Here is a 16538-nt window from a genome sequence, read left to right as displayed (position 1 = left end):
AATTCCTCCAAAAGGTCCTTCGAGAATTCCTCCGGAAGTTCCTTCAGGAATTCCTCTAGAACTTCCTTCAGGAATTCCCCTAGAAGTTCTTTCAGGAATTCTTCCGAAATTTCCTTCCGAAATATCTCCGGAAGTTCCTTAAGGAATACCTCCGGAAGCTCTTTTAGGAACCTCCAGAAGTTCCTTCAACAGTTCTCCCGGAAATTCCTTCAGCAATTCCTCCAGAAGTTCTTTCAGCAATACCTCCGGAAGTTCCTTGAAGAATTACTCCTAAAATTTCTTAAGAAATTTCTCCGGAAGCTCCTTCAGAAACACCTCCGGAAGTTCCTTCAGAAATTAATCTAGAAGTTCCTTAAGAAATTCCTCCAAAAGTTCCTTCCAGAATTCCTCCGAAAGTTGCTTCAGCAGTTCCTCAGAAAGTTTCTTCAATAATTCCCCCGGAAGTTCCTTCGGCAATTCCCCCGGAAGAATTCCTGAACCAACTTCCGGAGGAATTCCTGAAGGAGCTATCGGAGGAATTCCTGAAGGAACTTCTGGAAGACTGCTAGAAGGAACTTCCGGAGGAATTGCTGAAGGAACTTCCGGTGGTATTCATGAAGGATCTGCCGGAGGTATTTCTGAAGGAACTTCCGAAAGAAATTCTGAAGGAACTTCCAGAGGAATTCTTGAAGAAAATTCTGGAGGAATCGCTGAAGGAACTCCCGGAAGAATTCATGAAGGAGCTCCCGGATGAATTTCGGAGAAGTTTCTGAAGGCACTTCCGGAGAAATTCCTTATTGAGGAAGGATTTATGAAGGGACTTTTAGAAGAATTCCTGAAGGAACTTCCAGAAAAAAATCTGAAGGAACTTCCGAAGGAATTCCTGAAAGAACTTTCGGGGAAATTGCTGAAGGAACGTCCGGAGGAATTCCTGATAGAACTTCTGGAGGAATTAATGAAGGAACTTCCGGAGGGATTCCCGCAGGAACTTCTGAAGGATTTCCTGAAGCAACTTTCGAAGAAATTCTCGGAGGAGCTACCGAAGCAGTTCTAGGGGGAACTTCCGGCACAATCGGCACACAGGTCTACGGCGGAACAAGAAGGCGAGATGCACAGCAAGCAAGGTGGATCGATCAAGTGGAGGACGATTTGCGGACCCTCCGCAGACTGCGTGTTTGGTGACGTGCAGCCACTCCGGCCTTAGTCTGATAATAAATAAATAAAACATTTTTATCATGGAGAATCATGAAGTTTGATATGTCGCATGCTATGTTCTTTTCAAAACCGGATTCAAGTCTAGACCAACATTTGAAAAGGGCGTAACAGCCAAAATTTATTCCTTCTGAGACCTCGTCTACATATAAAGCTTTATATGGAGACGAGGAATCTGAAAGAATAAATTTTGGCTGTTACGCTCTTTTCAAATGTTGGTCTAGAAGTCTTCCACAGGGTCTCCGGTATTGGTTCCAGGTGTCCCGGGATGTTTGGATCAACTGGATCAAATGGATCAAAATTGATAGTAGAAATCTTAAATTAGTTTCAATTTAACTTTCGGCAAAAAATGCTAATGTTTGATATGCCTCATGATACATTTCAAAAAAATCTTATATATGTCCTCAGTTAAAGCCCCGGAACCGGTTCCAGTGTGGCCATCATGCTTCCAAATTCGTTCAGAAGCATCGCAAATAAGTTTTCTTCACAATGCGGGTATAAAAAGACGATATTGAAAAGAATAACAAACATAAAAGTCAAAAATGTCCTATATGGCCACCCGGCCACTGGGATTACGTATAAATTCGGAACCGTTGGACCGACAAGTCCAATCGATCGAAACTTTGATAAGTTTTGGTTTATGTCTGAAAATTTCAAACAAATCTGTAAAAATTTAATGAATTAGAGAAAAAGCATCACCAAAATTTTAAAAGAGGTTGGGGATGCAAAGTTTAACTAAATCATTAAGATTAATACTACCTGAAGATCTATGATACTGTTTCAAATATATTTTACAAGCGTAAATAAATATGTCTTGGCTTGATTAACTTAAGTAGTTTGAATACAATGAGTTTGCAACACTCGTTCTGGGCCGTCAAAGAAAGGTACGAATAGGCGATGGATCTTTGCATGTACACCTAATAGCCTTAGGCAGCAAAATAAAATTTCCATGAAGAATTAGAAATTTTCCATAAAAAATAGTAAATTGCCAATAAAGAGATCAGGGTATGCGCAACAAATATAGATAAAATTTTCACAAATAATGCAAAATTATCATAAACAATTGAGAATTGTCCCAAAAACAAACATAAATTAGCACTTTTAAAAGCAAAAAAATCATATAAAAGAAGAATTTCCCATAAAGAAATCAAAATGCTCCAAGGAAAATCAAATATATATCAATATATACAAAAATTAGTGATGAACTTTGTCAAACTTAAAAATCACTCTAATAAAGAATAATAATTTTTATTGCTCTTTTTTGAAAATTCCTGAGTGTTACCCGTTATTTCTTCTTGGAAAGGCTTACAAAATCCTTGACAGGCACTTAGCAATTATTCATAATCAAGAATAGGCGACTTCATGAAAATCTGTTTGCGGTATTATTTACGAAAATAAAATGAAGGACTGAAATTTACAAAAAAAAAACAAAATCGGGGCGAAAACGAGATTAAATGGAGTAGTGATAAAATTGAGTCGAAATGTGATAAAAATCAGGGGTAGACAAAATGGGGAATGACAAAGTCGAGCCATCAATGTATTTTTAGTATTAAGAAATCTTTGTGTCTTTGTCATCGTGTAGATAATGGATCTGGATTCACTTTTATAAGTGATGTGACCATGAAAATATACTGGAAATGGTCTATTATTATTTCAACAAGGTAAGGGCAATATATCTTCTAATTAAAGCATGATATGTGGACTTAAATGCCTTTTTAAACAGTGAACCAATTATTTCGAATTCAGATATATTTGGCTTAGCAGATTTCGGTGAAATGGCATATAATTCATCGAACTTACATTAATTTAAAAAAATCACGTTAATAAAGATAAAAAAAAATCGAACTTACATTCGCACGATTTTTTTTTCATTCATACTAAAACTCACCATTCATAAACATATCGACAAAAGCACCGGATATTGAGGCATCTCGGTTACCAGCAAAGGAAACTTCCGCAATGCACAGTTCAGTGACCTAATTATTCACATTAATGTGCCCCTTTCGTACTTCTTCCACCATCGAGTCAAGCACATACAATTTCACACCTTTTAAAACAATGATCAAAAGGGAGATTTGCGTTGCTTTCGATCAGGTAACTATTGTTGCTCTTTGCGTTTCTTTCTCCCGAAATTCGGTTTTGTTTCCAGGTGGCCTGTTTACGTCCAAAGCGCCATCGACCGACCGACCGAGGGCCTTCCGCACCCAAAACCATCCACCGAGATTCGATTCATTGCCCGGTAAGAGCTATGTGGCGTATGGCTATGTAATATCTGCGAATGTGAACAGTGAATGAGTTTCCTCGCAAAGACTAAATCGTGCAAATTGAGATCTTGATCGTTCGAATGTGTTCAAATTAAACCGGCATGCGAATCGCCAAGTTGACTCCACTCGAAACTCACTCATTTTTGTGTTAAGTATTTTAATACTGTTTAATATAAAAGGAATTGTACGTATGTAGAATCAAGATTAAATTATTATGACGATCTTTGATTTCATGAATAAATTACTTTAACCACAAGTACAGTGATTCATGTTTGGTATTTAACTCGTTGTTGTGAACGATGAATGATTGTTGCAGTAAGTGATCTAAGATCTGGCACACGAAATGAAACAATCCATCCCGTCAGGGCACATGTCGAGTGTCACCGAAGTAAAGAATCGTGATTCCAATGAATCCGAAAATGTGGATGACTTAACTGAATGCTTTGCAGTGAGCGAGCTTACATAATTAACAGATTCCATCTCCGTGGTTCAGTTTGTGCGAAAGCTAAACGAAGGAAAAAAGCATGAAATTAAGTGTGGCACGAACTTACCTAGTTTCTAGCTCAGCAAATCTCTTCTGGTTTTCGGGTCTATTGATCAGTATCTGCAGCTGTTCATTGAGGGCTTGAGCGGTCATTTCCGAGTCGCACCGATACGCGTGCACGTGCAAAGGGCATTTTGTGGCCGGGTTGTATAATAGAAGGATGCACGCTACAATATCGTCTGTCTGCACAGAACATGTTATAGCACCATGGGGGATGAAGTGTTTGGCCGGTCCCTGTAGAATGGATGGAATAAATAACATTATTGAGCACTATTTTCTAGATTTATAAAAAAGAGAGCATCTATTTCTGTAGCACTATTTTCACCCCGAACCCTTATTGCTCAGCTGACCTCCAACCAAATAAGGGGCCGTACACTAATTACGTAAGCAATTTTTCTGGGGTTTTCAACCGTCCCTCCCTCCATGTAAGATTTTTCCCATACAAACATATTTTTTTATTCATATGGGACGGAAGAAAATGGCAGACCCCCCCTCCCCCATAAGTGCTTACGTAATTATTGTACGACCCAAGGGGCAACTAACTCTAAACTTTCGACAGTATCCAAAAATACTAACAAATATTAGCGAAAAACTACGTCGTATCTACGGTAAATTGATCGAAGAGCCCTGGTTGGGAAAGCATGCAACACAACGCCACCAAGTCCGATACAGTCCGCTCAGTTTTAGGCAACACATTATTCCAGTCTCTTTTGAATTCTTAAAAAAATCACTGAACAACTATTTCTATTACTATTACTTTTTGAGCAACTTTTGTGACCCAAGTTTTGGTTTGATGGTATTAGAAACATAAAATGCGGTTCGAAAGTTTTCTAGAATCTTTGGAAGGTAGGAATCAGGTGTTTCCTATACAGGGGAGCACTGTGTTTCATCAACTAACTTGACAAATGCCATAACAACCGAACTAGCACACGTTTCATTGTTTGATGAAAATCGTGAATACTAGAAATATCAGGAAATAATATTGCGAAACAATGAGTGATATTATCGCAAAGCTTAGAGTTACCTGCCCCTTGGTACGGCCCCTAACTTAATTATTTGTACATGACTAAAAACCTTCAATGTCGTCTTTCTGTAATGGCTCTACATTCCAGTTGGATCTTGGCCTGCTTTTAAACTTTTCAACAAGTATTCAGTTCTCAGTTATTTTTTTTTTTTTTTTTTTAACTAATTTTATTTGCTAATTATCTAATACATGCATTCATCTCTTAGACTAGGTGTTCCGTGTTTTCTTAACACTATCATCCTTATTTGCTATGTTACATTTTTAGTTATTATTAATACATTTCAATTGCCTCTGGCAGTTAGAATTTTTCCTCTGGTTGAATTGAACCATGTAGGAATTACAATGTTTTCTACTTAAACTAAACTTAACCTAATTTATACTAAGGGTACAAGAAGTTAATCGTTGCAATAGAAGATTGCAACGATTTTTGTCTAAAATTGGAAATTATTTTGTTGGACATTTGTTGCAATGTCTCAATATTAGAAATTCTATGAAGTTCATTGGTACTATACCACGGAGGCAACTTCAGAATCATTTTCAAAATTTTATTTTGAATCCTCTGGAGTGCCTTCTTTCTGGTATTGCAGCAACTAGCCCATATTGGCACAGCATACAACATGGCAGGTCTAAAAATTTGTTTGTAAATCAAAAGTTTGTTCTTAAGACAAAGTTTTGATTTTCTGTTTATAAGTGGATATAGACACTTAATATATTTGTTACATTTGGCTTGAAGGCCTTCAATGTGATTTTTAAAAGTTAATTTTGATCTAGCAGAAGTCCTAAATATTTAGCTTCGCTAGACCAATTAATTGGAACCCCATTCATAGTGACAATATGTCTGCTAGAAGATTTCAAATAAGAAGCTCTCGGCTTATGTGGGAAAATTATAAGCTGAGTTTTGGAAGCATTCGGGGAAATTTTCCATTTTTGCAAGTAAGTGGAGAAAATATCCAAACTTTTTTGCAATCTACTACAAATGACACGAAGGCTACGCCCTTTGGCTGAGAGACCTGTGTCATCTGCGAACAAAGATTTTTGACACCCTGGTGGTAGATCAGGTAAGTCAGAAGTAAAAATGTTATACAAAATGGGCCCCAGTATGCTGCCTTGGGGAACACCAGCTCTTACAGGTAATCTATCAGATTTAGAATTCTGATAGTTTACTTGCAGTGAGCGATCTGATAAATAATTTTGGATCAGTTTAATAATGTACAGAGGAAAATTAAAATTCATCAATTTTACAATCAAACCTTCATGCCAAACACTGTCAAATGCTTTCTCTATATCAAGAAGAGCAACTCCAGTCGAATATCCTTCAGATTTGTTGAGCCGAATTAAGTTCGTTACTCTTAATAACTGATGAGTGGTTGAATGCCCATGGCGAAAACCAAATTGCTCATCAGCAAAAATAGAATTGTCATTAATATGAACCATCATTCTATTTAAAATAATCTTTTCAAACAGTTTGCTTATTGAAGAAAGCAAACTGATTGAGCGATAACTAGAAGCCTCAGCTGGATTTTTGTCCGGCTTCAAAATTGGAACAACTTTGGCGTTTTTCCATTTATCTGGGAAGTATGCCAATTGAAAACATTTGTTAAATAAATTAACCAAAAAGGATAAAGAGCTCTCAGGAAGTTTTTTGATAAGTATGTAGAAAATACCATCATCACCCGGGGCTTTCATATTTTTAAATTTTCTAGTAATAGATCTCACTTCATCCAAATTAGTTCCCAACGAAGGGTCAAAAACATTAGCTTGGTTGAGAATGTCTTCGAAGCTTCGTGTAACCTGATCCTCAATTGGACTAGTGAGACCTACACTAAAATTATGGGCACTCTCGAACTGCTGAGCAAGTTTTTGAGCCTTTTCGCCATTTGTTAATAAAATTTTATTTCCCTCTTTAAGCGCTGGAATTGGCTTTTGAGGTTTTTTAAGAATTTTCGTTAATTTCCAAAAGGGTTTCGAACTGGGATCCAACTTCGAGACATTATTCTCAAAGTTGGTATTTCTCAGAATAGCGAAACGTTTTGACCCTTCCTTCGGAAGTGTCTATAATTTCACTTTGTATGCGTTACGCAGGTGTGTTACGTATTAATCTATCAAGAAATCTCGTTAATTATTAAATAAAATGTATGGTATTTGAAACAAATTCACTTTGACATTGAAAATATAATTATAACAAATGATATGATATGGAATTATGCCTATTTTTCTGATTTGTTTCAAAGAAACAAATGATTTTTATTGAGGAACGTATAGAAGCATGTACAAAAAAATCTTCTCAGAAAAGCAAAAACGTAAAAATTGAAAGGGATTTCAAAAATTTCTTCAGTAGAAGCTAGATAGCAAATGTGAGCATGTTTTGAGACACTAATAGATCGCTTGTATGCATGTATGTGTGCGTATGTGTGCAAATTCTGAAATTTACTACCATAATAATCTCGCTCATTTTTAAGGTATTGAACAAGTTTAGTTTTACCAAATTAGGCATCCGTAAGGTGAAATATATGTTATTATTGAACGCTATTGAGTTTCGCTCAGATCAATTACTGATTTAGTTAGTTCTGGATTAATTAATATCGAGGTCTCTGGAAATTACAGGTACAATATATGCAATCAGCGTTACGATAGTTGCTAACCATGTCACAATAGTTATTCAATCCGACGAGCGCCTTATAGATAGGCAGCATGAAGTACAGTACGTTATCATTCGTTAAGTTGTCACTCAACCCAAGACATCCGCCTTTGGGTAGGCAATTATTTTGTCACTTTCACGGTAAATCGCCGTGGGAAGCTGAGTAGTTTTATCTCGTTTTAAATACTGGAGTCTGGAAAAAAATTCCTTATAACTAAGGAAGGGTCAAAATCTCACTGTAGGTGGATTAATCTGGGTTTTTTAATTTCATTTTGCAAATCTCGCCAAATAACTTTCAACGCGGGATCGCGAGTTCTTTGGTATTGCCTTCGCCTCACATTTTTAAGACGGATCAGTAGCTGAAGATCGTCGTCAATAATAATGGAGTTGAATTTAATTTCACATTTAGGAATTGCAATGCCTCTGGCTTCGACAATTAAATTTGTCAAAGATACGAGCGCATTGTCAATATCACTTTTGGTATCGAGAGGAATATCAACATCAAAATTCCTATCGATATACGTTTTATATAAATCCCAATCAGCTCTATGATAATTAAAAGTAGAGCTGATTGGATTGTAAATGGTTTCTTGTGAGATTTCAAATGTCACAGGAAGGTGATCAGAGTCAAAGTCAGCATGAGTTACCAATTGGCCACACAGCTGACTTGAGTCCGTTAAAACTAAATCAATTGTAGAAGGATTTCGACTGGAAGAAAAACAAGTAGGGCCATTGGGATATTGAATAGTATAATATCCCGCAGAACAATCTTCAAATAAAATTTTGCCGTTGGAATTGCTTTGAGCATTATTCCATGAACGGTGTTTGGCATTGAAGTCACCAATTACGAAGAATTTTGATTTGTTGCGAGTCAGAATTTGAAGATCAGCTTTCAACAAATTCTTTTGCTGCCCATTGCATTGAAAAGGCAAATAGGCGGCAATGAAGGAAAATTGACCAAAATTTGTTTCAACAGAAACTCCCAAGGTTTCAAAAACTTTGGTTTCAAACGAAGAAAATAATTTATGTTTGATACGTCTATTGATGACAATGGCGACCCCACCACAGGCGCTGTCAAGACGATCATTTCTGTAGATAAAATAGTTTGGATCTCTTTTAATGGAGAGTCCTGGTTTTAAATACGTTTCAGTTATAATGGCAATATGCACATTATGAACTGAAAGGAAGTTGAATAATTCATCTTCCTTACCCTTTAGAGAGCGGGCATTCCAATTTAGAACTTTCACACAATTATTTAGATCCATTAAAACGGAGTCCGATAACAATTTTTTGTGTGTACTTTATACCAACCTGAACAGCTTCTGGTATGGTATTTGCTTTGAACATTGCATCAATCATGTGATGCAATTGTTCAGTTAAAAATCAAAATCAGGAAGCAGTCATGCTACCTGAATCGGCAACATGACCGTTATTTTCCGTTGGGACATGGGTATAAACCTCATTTTGAGAAGAGAAATTTTGTCTACCAGCAGCGATGTTTGCATACGTAGGTACATTCGAAAAATTGGAATTTACTGAAGTGCTTGCTACCCGTTGACGAGCGGCAAAATTTGTTTGTGAATTGTGGTGGGTATGAATTGCTCGACCGGTAACTGGTTTCGAAATTTGAGCGTTTGAAAAATTTCTACCCGTCGAATCTAAGATCCGATTGGAATTTCCCGTCATAAATTTTGCACGGGAATTCAAAACTTTTTTGCGTGAAGGGCATTCCCAGAAATTGGATTTATGATTGCCCCCACAATTTGCACATTTAAATTTATTGGAATCTTCTCTCACAGGACATGCGTCCTTGGCGTGAGAGGTTCCACCACAAATCATGCATTTAGCATCCATGTGACAATGTTTGGTTCCATGACCCCACTTTTGGCACTTACGGCACTGGGTGGGGTTTTGGAAATTTCCCCCAGGCCTGCGGAAATGTTCCCATGTAACACGGACATGAGACATAATACAGGTCTTTTCCAAACTTTTCATATTATTTAGTTCACTTTTGTTAAAATGAACTAAATAAAATTCTTGAGAAATGCCCCTCTGGGAAGTACCAGAGTGGGATTTCTTTTTCATCTTAATTACTTGGACTGGTGAAAATCCAAGTAATTGAGAAATTTCAATTTTAATCTCATCCAGTGATTTATCATCACTGGGGAGACCTTTCAAGACGACTTTGAACAATCGCTCAGTTTTGTCGTCGTATGTGAAGAATTTATGGCGCTTCTCAGTTAAATACTGAAGAAGACGTTTGCGATCGTCAAAGGATCCCGGCAAAACCCGGCAGTCACCCTTCCTAGCAATCTGAAATGAAACCTTGATCCCTGAAGGTTACTCAAAATCTCATTCCGGAAGCCAGTAAACTCGGCAACAGATACCACAATTGGCGGAATCCTTTGCTTTTCGCATGAATCGAATCACCTGGGCTAGAGGTATATTCGATTCGCTCAATTTCATCATTAATCAAATCGAACTGATTGCTCAGTTCGATTGGAGAAGAATTATTTCCGATATTAGAGTTAGAAGGAATATCTGAATTCTCCAGCTTCCTTCTATTTTTCCGCGCTTTGGCAGGACGGTCTTGAAACCTTGTTTCTTTGAAGGAAGGGAGAATTCAGAGACTCCCCTTCCTCTTGTTTTTATTAATGCTCATGGCTGAGCGTGGAGACGTGACCTTCTAAGAGGTTTTTTCCCAGAACGGTGTCCCTGCAGGATTACCACCGCTTGCCGGAATTTTACTTCCGCAAACGGGTCCAACGTAAAACGAAGGCACGGGTCCTTGCAAAGATCGTAACGGGATCAGTGGGTACAAATAGCGCTAAGAAGCACCGTTGAAATTAAAATAGCTTCGGGTAGTATTAAAAACTTCCTTCCGCAAAGAGAGAAAGAACCGCACAGCACGAAAGCACGATGCGGTCTGATGAGTTCTCAGTTATTAATTGAATGCTTTTCTATGCCCGCCATTGCATGCGTCTATTTTATATACTACTTTTACTTTTATATACTATACACTATTTTAGACCAGCTCGGCATTATTAATGAAAATAACATTTTTTTGTTAAATATCTTGGCTGTGCATATGCACAGCATATGCTTCGAAATGGACAAATTGATATGAAATTTGCGAAAAAGAATCCACGTGTCTTGGAGGGACTCGAACCCTCAACCTCCTACTCTCTAGATAGGCGTGATAACCCCTACACAACAAGACCACTTAAAGGTCACGTTTGCGGAAAAGCCATCAGAATCCGAGTACCAACCTCCACCGCGGTTAGCTCTCTTTTTTGCAAATTGAATATCTTTCGGATGCTTGATTTGTCCAATCTCCACATGTGCTTTACTATTGTATACCCACAGCCAAGCGAGTGCACATTGTTTATTAAACGAGAGGATCGCACTCCATGCCCCCCCAGGAACTGTCTGGGCGGGACGGTATAGAATGCGAATTCAATCGCACTCTGCTGTGCCAAAGGCTTGCTTGGCTAAAGCATTTGATGAGTTTGATTGCCTTAACGTAAGCGGTCGCGTGTACTCAGACGACTAATGACGGTGAAAAGACCGACACTTGATTACAATTAATTGCATATTATTCGGCAACTCAGCCGTACGAAAACCATTTTTTGTTAAATATCTTGGCTGTGCATATGCAGCATATGTTTCGAAATGGACAAATTGATATGAAATTTGCGAAAAAGACACGTGGATTCTTTTTCGCAAATTTCATATCAATTTGTCCATTTCGAAGCATATGCTGTGCATATGCACAGCCAAGATATTTAACAAAAAAATGGTTTTCGTACGGCCGAGTTGCCGAATAATATGCAATTAATTGAAAATAACATGTTAAAAGGCTCATTTGCCATAAAGCATTACGGAGCTGAACTGATGTTGTACAGTTTATCATGATTTTTATTATTAGTCGGGGCAGCAGGGACCCTCCCATACCATCTACGAGTTGTGCGGCTTGCGTAGGATGTGGTAGGGTTTGACAGTGGCCCCTGTTAAGCTCCTATAAAAAGCTGCATGTATCCGGCCCCACCAAAGCGAACGTGCGCCGCTCAAAGCCCAAGTCTTGGTAACAGGTGGGACACAAAACAGATCTGACACGACGGCCCTCCGACAGGATGACAGGAAGTTTGCGCAGGCCCAATAAGCCGCCTGTAAAACTAATATTTACTAGCAATATAAGAGATAATACGACTCGATATAATCGGCAAAGACCTAGGCGACGAATAAAGGAAAACGTTTGGGAGCTTGAAACATGGAACTGCAAGTCGCTAGATTTCGCAGGTTGCGACAGGATAATCTACGATGAATTACATCCCCGCAACGCCCTGGCGCTGCAGGAGATTTGCTGGACAGGGCAGAAAGTGTGGAAAAGCTTGCATCAAGCGACTACCTTCTACCAAAGCTGTGGCACCACCAACGAGCTGGGAACCGGCTTCATAGTGCTGGGCAAGATGCGCCAACTTGTGATTGGGTGGCAGCCAATCAACGCAAGGATGTGCAAGCTAAAGTTAAAAGGCCGTTTCTTCAACTATAGCATCATCAATGTGCACTGCCCATACGAAGGGAGACCCAATAGCATTTCCATGAACAATAGCAAAATGATAAAAAATAGCATTTCCATGACAATTTTGTGACATTTCTTAACTCTGCTCCGGTGCTCAAAATTGTCATATTGAGTCGTCGCGGAGGTCGTACTCATTGTCAAACGGTTGTTGCTATGCAGTTCCACCTAGACTGTTAAGTGAGAGTTAATGTATCGACAGCTTCAGACAGTATCAATTATGGTTTTAAAACGCTCTTGAAGACACCAATTTACATGTATGCTTTGAAACCTCAATAAATACATTGAGGGTGGTCACCGAAGAGAGTATGACCTCCGAAAATATTCTTCATGGCTTCAGCCAATTTAAAAACCGTTCTCTTCCTCCTGTGCCGATACTGAATTGAAGGCAAATGCATTCGGTGTCGCAGGAGGGAGAGAAAAAAGCCTACTTGCCTGCCGACTCCTTTTGCGTGACCTTTTCCGGGTTCGCAGTGCCTGACTTTGTGAGGATTAGCAAACTTCGGTTCCCTGTTCGGCTGTATGTGCCGAAGGTGATGAACTGCGATAATTGCAAGCAGCTGGACATACCGCTTAGTACTGCTGCAATAAGCTTCATTGTGCATCGTGTGGAGAGAAACATGTGGACGGCGCATTCAAGACAGCGTCGAAATGCGTTTATTGCAACGAAGGTCCTCCACATGCTCTCACCGCTTGCCCCACGTACATACAGCGATAAGAATACTAGAAGCGGCCTTTACAGCAACATTATCGACGAGGCTAGGGCGAAATCTTGAAAAAGGCCGCTTCGACTGTTGGAGTTGATAACATCTACTCATCTCTGCCAGTTAACTGAAATTGACGAAGGGGTGTCCTTTGTTTTCAAAGGGACATCGAGGAATCGAAGAAAGCAGAGCCAGAGACCCTCGAAAAAAACCTCGAAAACTCCCAAGCAACACCTCTTGTTTCTCAGTGAGTAACAACAACTGTGGTGTGACTTACTAAAGGTCTGACTTATGCACAACGCGTCGTATTTAGAACTCCTTTGTGACACAAACAGCGCAAGAGGTGGAGCCTATTTGCAACATCTTGCAACTACAATGAAAATAAAAACACAAAAACCAACCGGGAATCGACCCATGGACCTTGAGATTTGCAACCTTCTACTATAACCATCAGACCAAAAATTCTTGTTGTAGATTCTGCTACAAGTGCACTACATAAACAACAAAGTTATTTGTAACTTCATTGTACCTCATACGGAACATGCAGGGAACTGTCAAAAATAAAATACTGCTCAGCTGAGCTCAAAGTGTTTTGCTACATACCTATCAGAAACATTGTCGTAACAGCAATGAACCGAAGTGTTATTGATTCTGCAACTTATCTGTTTTGTTCCTGATATGAAACACATCGAATTTTAAATTACCCAAGAAGTCAGATGGGTAGAATATTGCGACGCCACTTAAACGGCTACTTTTCTGAAAATGGGAAGTGGCTTTAATATGACTCGATGTATTGCCAGTGTCTTCAATGCAATTTATTAGGAACAAACACCTATTTGAAAGATGTTGCGCGTGCTGTTTGGGCTGCCACGCAGTGTTCTCCAAGTCGAGATGGCAAAATCGAAGGTAGGTGGAAGTGTTCTGAAACGTTCAGCTCCTAGCGTCTTTCTCCAGGAAGAACTGGGCTTTCCGCCTCTTCCGGGGGCATTATCTTTTAATATTCCTAGTTCCTAGTTTATCCCTGATGTTCCTAGTTTTTCAAATTCTCCCTCAGCTGCTGGCCATCGAGAGCAATCCCAGAGCGCTCAAATGTTCACGTTTGCTGGCATCGTGGATTTTATCCTGAACTTCTCCAACGTTTCGGATCATGTGAAAAACATGGTCAAATGAGTTCTCTCTCTTTTGAAACTTCTTCTGAAGTAGCTCACCTCCAAAATGCCCCTTCTTCAAACAATCGTATCCTTCGATTGCTAACAAGGTCAATACGGTTAATACGATTTCAGTTCTACAATGGAACTGTTGGAATATTCTTCACAAATTAGATATTTTCAAATTTTTAGTTAACAAATTATAATGCGATGTTTTTGCTTTGTGTGAAACAGCTTACATTTTTCAGAATTTAAAATAATTCGACGAGATCGTGCAGAACAGACATACAGCGAGGGATTCTGTTGGGGACCAGAAAACAGCACTCATAGAGTCGATCTTGCCCGATGTTAGGCACCGAAGCCATTGCATGTCAGGTGACTATCCAAGGAAAAGACCTCAGTATCGCTTCGATATCTTACTCTAAATATCAATCTCCAATGGAACATACCAGTCTCGTACAGCCGACATCGCATCCCAAGTAAGTTGCTATAACCACATGTCATTCAAGTGTGCTACTTGGGACATGACCTCACGAAGCACATAGACTGGGGCAAATATGATGAGGCAATTGTTGTCGGTAGATGTACTTCCACCGCGGGAATAGTACCAGTTTTGGTTCTAATTGATTCTTAACAGCGCTCTCCAGGCACAACGCCGGTCGGTGCCAGGAGTTTCGGTCCGTAGGAAGCCATCCAGTCCGTGGTGGGATGACGAGTGTACACAGCTCGATCGCGAGAAATCCACAGCGTTTAAGGATTTTCAAAAACATGATTCAGTCGTACTTCATAAGCGTTATATCGCTATCAAGAAGCTGGTCAAGGCGAAGAAAAGCGGTTACTAGAGACGCTTCGTTCAGGGTCTGTCGCGTGATTCAAAACCCCGTATAACCAGCGTTTAATTTTAATTCGTATCGTCCTATCACGATACTAGCGTGTCTTCGGAAGCTGTTGGAGACGATGCTCTGCTCGACGAATGGGTTGAGTCTAATGGTTTGTTGTCAGATACACAATTTGGTTTCTGGAGAGGCAAAGGAACAAATGACTGTCTTGCGTTGCTTACTTCAGTAAGTCAATTCACTTTTAAGACTTTTAAGCCAGTTTAAATCGATGTTTTCTCCGACAAACTTCCCGCGAGTGGATTTTCGCCAATTTTGAATAACTATTTGCTACATAGGTTTCCCCCAGGGATCATGTTTAGGCTTTTTTACAATTTCTATATTAAGGATATTGACGAATATTTCATGGACAATTGCACGCTAAGGTTGTATGAACTCATTCTTTTTTTCATACGATGAGTTTAGAATACCTGCGGGAGTACTTCATCTGGTCGATCGTTTCGTGGAATTATCGCTGCGTTTCCTCATTCGTTGTGCGACACTCAACCCATTGGTTATTGAGAAATTCGAGAAGCTGCTTGAACGTAACCCTCAAACCCGTTTTTCGAATGTGTATTACCGGCGCATGCCATTGGAGGTATCACCCTCTTCGGTTAACACCAATCGTGATGATTGTATGACATTTGTCAGAAAACCATTTGCCAGAATCAATTTGCCAGAATAATTTTTGTCAGAAGCCCAGAATAGACCATATGCCGGAATGTAATTTGCCAGAATGTACCATTCCCCAGAAATAGTAAAACTGGAAATTACGATTATTGGTGGCTATTGGTGGCTAACGAATAAAAAAAAGTAGAAGGTTGTATCAGAGACACGACCGCAAAATCAACGTAGAATTTCATATCAGAGTTTAGTGACTCAGAACAGTAATTATAGGTTTCTTGCTTAAATCATTTTTCTAATTTGATTCTTACCATTCATCAATTCACGCGCCAGATGATTAATAGCCGATATACACAACTGTGTATAACAAGTTTTCAACAGCGTTTGACGAAATTCAATTTTTCAATAGTTTAGTGCTTTTATTAAACTATTTCTAATAGTTGTGCAAAATCTTAAAGAGTTTGTCGATCGATTGATACAAAAATAATCAAAATCGGTTGGAAGATGGCTGAGTTATTAGCTCATACTTCCTGACCACTTTTCGTGACGGTCTCAAATTTGATTCTGCAGAACGACCCCCCAATATTTTCCCGTAAGACGTCAAAAAGAATTTTATAAAGAAGTCTATTTTGGATTTGGCATTATTTACTGATGAAGGAATTTTTGGCATAAAAAATTTCCATAAAAGGTATTATTTAAGATATTAGACAATTGTCAATTTTATCAAAAAAATACATTCATATTTGTCTAGTACAAAACAAACTGTTTACGAATGGATATCATATTTCTACGCCACATTCCAGACGCAGACTTCATTTCAAAAATTGAATCATATCTACGGTTGGATAATATCACTTAAAGTCATGCTAGACAGCTATTTACTTTCATTTGAGAAGTAATATCTTCTAGTCTAGGCAAAATGTCTACTTCTTAAGAAGGAATCATAT

The 16538-nt window shown here is 38.9% G+C and overlaps 1 protein-coding gene across 2 annotated transcripts in view; it reads right to left on the bottom strand.

Annotated features, from left to right (window-relative positions):
- LOC134227569 (zinc finger CCCH domain-containing protein 13) overlaps nucleotides 1-16538 on the bottom strand; it is a 227471-nt gene that overhangs the window by 78576 nt on the left and 132357 nt on the right. For both annotated transcript variants that reach the window (XM_062709157.1, XM_062709158.1), the window contains one exon: nucleotides 4007-4233. In XM_062709157.1, the coding sequence (XP_062565141.1) occupies nucleotides 4007-4233 (227 nt within the window). The remainder of the gene's footprint in view (nucleotides 1-4006; nucleotides 4234-16538) is intronic.

This window comes from Armigeres subalbatus, chromosome 3, assembly GCF_024139115.2.
Source record: "Armigeres subalbatus isolate Guangzhou_Male chromosome 3, GZ_Asu_2, whole genome shotgun sequence".
In the NCBI taxonomy this organism is placed as follows: domain Eukaryota; kingdom Metazoa; phylum Arthropoda; class Insecta; order Diptera; family Culicidae; genus Armigeres; species Armigeres subalbatus.
This window is presented reverse-complemented; position numbering and strand designations above follow the sequence as displayed.